Raw genomic sequence first — 6,000 nt, forward strand, 5'->3', positions numbered from 1 at the left:
TGTCCCCTATCACAGTACGTGGACCGGTTCAGACTGTCATCTATCACAGTACGTGGACCAGTTCAGACTGTCACCTATCACAGTACGTGGACCGGTCCAGACTGTCACCTATCACAGTATGTGTGACCAGTCCAGACTGTCACCTATCACAGTACGTGGACCGGTTCAGACTGTCACCTATCACAGAACGTGTGACCGGTTCAGACTGTTTCCTATCACAGTACGTGGACCGGTTCAGACTGTCACCTATCACAGAACGTGTGACCGGTTCAGACTGTTTCCTATCACAGTACGTGGACCGGTTCAGACTGTCACCTATCACAGTATGTGTGACCGGTCCAGACTGTCACCTATCACAGTACGTGGACCGGTTCAGACAGTTACCTATCACAGTATGTGTGACCGGTCCAGACTGTCACCTATCACAGTATGTGTGACCGGTCCAGGCTGTCACCTATCACAGTACGTGGACCGGTTCAGACAGTTACCTATCACAGTATGTGTGACCGGTCCAGACTGTCACCTATCACAGTACGTGGACCGGTCCAGACTGTCACCTATCACAGTACGTGGACCGGTTCAGACTGTCACCTATCACAGAACGTGTGACCGGTTCAGACTGTTTCCTATCACAGTACGTGGACCGGTTCAGACTGTCACCTATCACAGTATGTGTGACTCGTTCAGACTGTCACCTATCACAGTACGTGGACCAGTTCAGACTGTTACCTATCACAGTATGTGTGACCGGTCCAGACTGTTACCTATCACAGTATGTGTGACCCGTTCAGACTGTCACCTATCACAGTACGTGGACCGGTTCAGACAGTTACCTATCACAGTATGTGTGACCGGTTCAGACAGTTACCTATCACAGTATGTGTGACCCGTTCAGACTGTCACCTATCACAGTACGTGGACCGGTTCAGACAGTTACCTATCACAGTATGTGTGACCGGTTCAGACTGTCACCTATCACAGTACGTGGACCGGTTCAGACAGTTACCTATCACAGTACGTGGACCGGTTCAGACTGTTACCTATCACAGTATGTGTGACCGGTTCAGACTGTTACCTATCACAGTATGTGTGACTGGTCCAGACTGTCCCCTATCACAGTATGTGTAACCGGTCCAGACTGTCACCTTTCCCAGTACATGTAACCGGTTCAGACAGTTACCTATCACAGTATGTGTGACCGGTCCAGACTGTCACCTATCACAGTATGTGTGACTGGTCCAGACTGTTACCTTTCACAGTATGTGTGACTGGTCCAGACTGTCACCTTTCCCAGTACGTGTGACCGGTTCAGACTGTCACCTATCACAGTATGTGTGACCGGCCCAGACTATTACCTATCACAGTATGTGTGACCGGTTCAGACTGTCACCTATCACAGTATGTGTGACCGGCCCAGACTATTACCTATCACAGTATGTGTGACCGGTTCAGACTGTCACCTATCACAGTATGTGTGACCGGTTCAGATTGTTACCTATCACAGTATGCGTGACCGGCCCAGACTATTACCTATCACAGTATGAGTGACCGGTTCAGATTGTTACCTATCACAGTATGTGTGACCGGTTCAGATTGTTAACTATCACAGTATGTGTGACCGGTTCAGATTGTTACCTATCACAGTATGTGTGACCGGTTGAGATTTTTACCTATCACAGTATGTGTGACCGGTTCAGATTGTTACCTATCCTAAAAAGTGGACCTGTCCTGTAACTAGCTGGTCACCTCTTACTCAGCAAATACATCAAATAGTTGTAGATCTCTGAGATAAGAAACCAAAACAACATTTTATGTCAGCAGTGATGTTTACTCCCAACAAGCTACAGCTACCAGTTACTGGACCATCTTGAACATTGCAGCCCCTTATTGCACATACAAGTTGTACGAGATAACAGACAAATTATCATTTTTCTCAGATTTCCTCACAGTACGCATACTGAAAGAGCATCATTGGATATTTACGTGTGCTGTTCTTATACATTTGTGTTTTTCCTTCAATACATGCGTTTCTGCACACAAGTTTTTTTAAAGTAATTGGGTTTTGAATATTTTGGGGGGTATTTTACGCAAATACGCAGCTTATCTGTAGCTCTGACCATTTTGGTAGGATTTCATCAAATGTAACCTCTACTGTGATTGGTCCACCTCCTGAGAGGATACACGCAGTATAAAGTCGAACTCGAACCAAAAATATATAAGAGATACGTAAACCCAGAACCATTACTTACAAGACTTGTAGGTAACTGACTTTTATGTTTGGGGAAGTGTTGGAGGACTCTGATGGGAGGATATTCCAGGGATATTTTTGTCAGATCACTTCAGTTTGTGTTGATGCAAAGATGGATTCTGTCTGCTTATGATTAGAGTTTCCCTGCCAGTGGTACACATGTCCTTCAACGTCTTATCAGCATTTGATTTTTTTTTCTTTCAAAAATTGCTATAGGATTTTCCAAGCATGCCAGGGTTTGAACCTGGAATCTTCTGATCCGTAGTCAGACGCGTTATCCGTTGCGCCACACGCCCAAGGTAGTGTTCTTGTGTTCTTTGTCAGGAGGAGTTCTTAATTTACCAAGGAATTGTAATCACAAGAGAACTGTTACAAAGAGGCATTTATCAGGAAATTGTAAAACATCTTTGTGACTACATTTCATACACCATTTGCAATGTCTAATCCCACTGTTTACCCGTCAATAGCGGTATTCTGACCGTGGTTGCTGTTAATAACGGTGAGTTGTGCGATCTTCCGATCGCTTCACACACGATTTCGCCGAAATTAATAAAAACAATATTATAAGGAATTTTGAATAAAATCAATGAAATAAGTTACAAACATAAGTCCAGATATACAAAGAACACTTTTTATAGCCAGACAGTGTAATTACATAATTATTTTGCGTACTTCAGTATGGATTTGTTGACATGGTATTTCCGGTGTTTCGTGCTCACGGTAATGTGTTTCCATGGGGGAAAAAAACATCCAAACTCATAATTCATGTATAATGCGCACCCCCTTCTACACAGCTGTGTTTTTTCGAAAAAAAAGTGTGCACTATACTCAAGAAAATTACGGTATACACATGAAAGTTATGTTTATCACATTACTTAAATAATGCTTTATTAATAATTACTTAAATAAACTTCAGGCCGTAAGGGCCTGATGAAATTTATAACTATTAGCTTGAGAACAAATCTGTCAGGCTAGGCCCAACGGGACAATGTCTATTTTGGACATTGGCTTGGGGCCAACAAAACCATGGGGTTTATGGTGGTGAGGCACCTTATTATTCTGGCCAACTCTGTCCAGGGCACCTACCTCCAATATGACTCCACGCCATCGACAATGATGGAGACTCTGGTCGTGACGACTCAGAGCTGCGTCACAGAGACTGAGCTGTAAAGTCTGGCCAACTCTGTCCAGGGCACCTACCTCCAATATGACCCCACGCCATCGACAATGATGGAGACTCTGGTCATGACGACTCAGCGCCTCGTCATCGAGACTGAGCTGTAAAGTCTGGAAGTGGCCATGCTGTACAGTGGTTGGAGGAGTCTGGGGATCTTGGTCGGGGGGAAGCAGGGGTCCTTCCATGGGATGGAAGTCATCACTCTCCTCCGTAGCAGGAACAGGAAGCATCGCTGAGTCACCTAAAAAATAAAGGCTTGTTATCATTACATATTTAGAATACAGAGCTCCAGATAACTTTTTGAGCAACTGAATTTGTACCATAGGGTTTCTATTTTAATTGGGTTATAACATTTTCCATTTCTATTTTATAATATTTTTTCACTCATCCATTCATCACTCTATTGGTTTTTTCCCAAAATTAGTGAACATTTTAAGATTTAAAATAAAATGAAATAATGTTGAGATGTATATGACTGTTCTAAATATTTAGGCTTAAAGTAAGAAAGTAAATTAGGTCATAATTGTTTTTCGGATATTAGCTCCATTGTACGCATGCTAAAAAACTTCATTTGGTATTTACGTGTCGGACAAGGCGACGTCATGAATCAGGGGTCAGGCTTGATGACCTGGTTGATTGTGAGTGATGTCGAGGGACAATACACCTGTGAACAAGTTTGTTGTTGTCATGACTGCAATGAATGTGGCTTTGAACAAACAGAACATATTCTTTTTTTTCTGAATTGAATTTATGGTCGGGAGATTGGTATTAGAGGACTGTATCACTGTTGGCTGACTCCGCCACCACCCCCACCCCAATTTTATGTAATAATCTAAATAAAGTTCAAATTTTTAAAAAGTTTGAAAAAATTGAAACATCCCCCCCCACACACACACACTTACACCCCCCACCTCCCCCACCAAGATGTAATATAAATTTTCCTCTCTTTTGCTGTGTCATTTTTTAGGACCCTCATTAATCCCTCCCATCAAACACATCAACACCCACTACTAACCCCATCCCCTATTATAAATTATGAAATTCATGCTTATAACATGCAAATCTTTTAGGTTGTAAGACTGATTTGCCATCTGGAATTCTGTCTTCAATTATTTCAATTCATCATAAACCAAACACACATCAGGATTTGAGATGGTTGTTTTTAACCTCACGTAAAAATTGATAAATGAAGCACCCGTACAATCAACGTTCCTTCTTTTAACCTGGTGGACCCATTGATAACTAATTAAGTAATTGGTTATAGTCGAACTATACTCCACGTCATTACATCGATTTTCGGTCAACTTCTAGACGTTGTAGACTAATTAGTGACAAGTATCAAAATGACAGTTTATATGATTCTGATAATCGCCCGTGAAGATCCGAGCTCAGCAAGCAACGCTTGTCGTAATTTTAAGATGCGATTAATGGGATCACATGGCTTGGACGCTGCGAGGTTTACAACAGACAAATAAGATAATTATCACTGTTAGATTGATAAACATATATAATAACATATGTCAGTGTATAAACACGTGGGTAAAACGACTTGAATAAAATCGGCAAGCACTGCCAATTTGTCCCGTGCATACTCTCTATACTTTAAATTTCACTCTGCATCAAAACACATAGATCTACCCCTATAACAACCTTGATTACTATACGGTGTACTTGGAATAAGAATAACTCCAAAGTTTTCTACCAAAACATCTACCGTTTTCCTGCAGATCAACTTAAAGGAATATTCCAGAATTTCGTCGGATCTATTTATATCTGTCAACGAGATGGGTTATAGCGAAAACGTCACCGGGCGAAAACGGCACCGATTGGCGAAAACGGCACCTCGACTCGAGCGAAAACGGCACCTTATTTTTTTTTTTTACCTTGGTCAAATAAATGATATTAAACTTACATTGTACTCCAACTATAATCCAACTTAGCTTATACGCAACTCAACTTATTGTGAAAACATAACATGCTTTGAAGAAAAATAATAGAAATTAAACTCACACCGTCTCTTATAAACACAACTAATTGTGAACGAGATACATGTTTTTGGGTTACTGAACCCGATCATTCGTAAGGTAAAGCGTTACTCCTTTGATATCAACTGTTGATCGATACTGTCGAATCGACGTGAACAACACATAAATGTTTAAGAACAAACCCCTTTACCTATAAAAACACAGCAGAGATCTAGATCTATATGTCAACACGAATGTCTTCAAAATGGCGTCGAGCTCAAAAACGAAAGTAAGAGGCTTGCGAGTGGATAGATTTTGTGCATCACTGCAAACATGTAACAATTTTAGAAATTATCTCAGGGCACTCTTTTTTTATTTGCTTTACGGGCTGTTTTCAGGTAAATACCCTTCGATGGGTGGGGCAGACGCAATTGTTTTACTTTCTTCCTGCATTACAGGCCGACCGGTAAAATTTAAAAAAATGGGACCCGTGAAGATCCGGGTGGAATAGGTCTTCGGCAACCCATGCTTGTCGTAAAAGGCGACTAACGGGATCGGGTGATCAGACTCGCTGACTTTGTTGATGCATGTCATCGTATCCCAATTGAGTG

General features: G+C 41.7%; 1 protein-coding gene and 1 non-coding gene across 2 annotated transcripts in view; both read right to left on the bottom strand.

Moving 5' to 3' along the window:
• The window catches only part of LOC124151170, a 43,440-nt gene extending 37,714 nt beyond the window's left edge, over window positions 1–5,726 (bottom strand). The window contains exons 1-3 of the mRNA XM_048382998.1: window positions 5,601–5,726; window positions 4,008–4,089; window positions 3,449–3,666 (exon numbers count right to left, since the gene is read on the bottom strand). Coding sequence (XP_048238955.1) covers window positions 3,449–3,666; window positions 4,008–4,029 — 240 coding nt within the window. The 5' untranslated portion in view covers window positions 4,030–4,089; window positions 5,601–5,726. The remainder of the gene's footprint in view (window positions 1–3,448; window positions 3,667–4,007; window positions 4,090–5,600) is intronic.
• On the bottom strand, window positions 2,472–2,544 carry Trnar-acg. The gene has a single exon. It is a non-coding gene; the product is annotated as a tRNA-Arg (tRNA).
• Window positions 5,727–6,000: the final 274 nt, after the last annotated feature.

Source organism: Haliotis rufescens, unplaced genomic scaffold, assembly GCF_023055435.1.
Source record: "Haliotis rufescens isolate VD_foot unplaced genomic scaffold, xgHalRufe1.0.p SCAF_43, whole genome shotgun sequence".
Taxonomy (NCBI): Eukaryota; Metazoa; Mollusca; class Gastropoda; order Lepetellida; family Haliotidae; genus Haliotis; species Haliotis rufescens.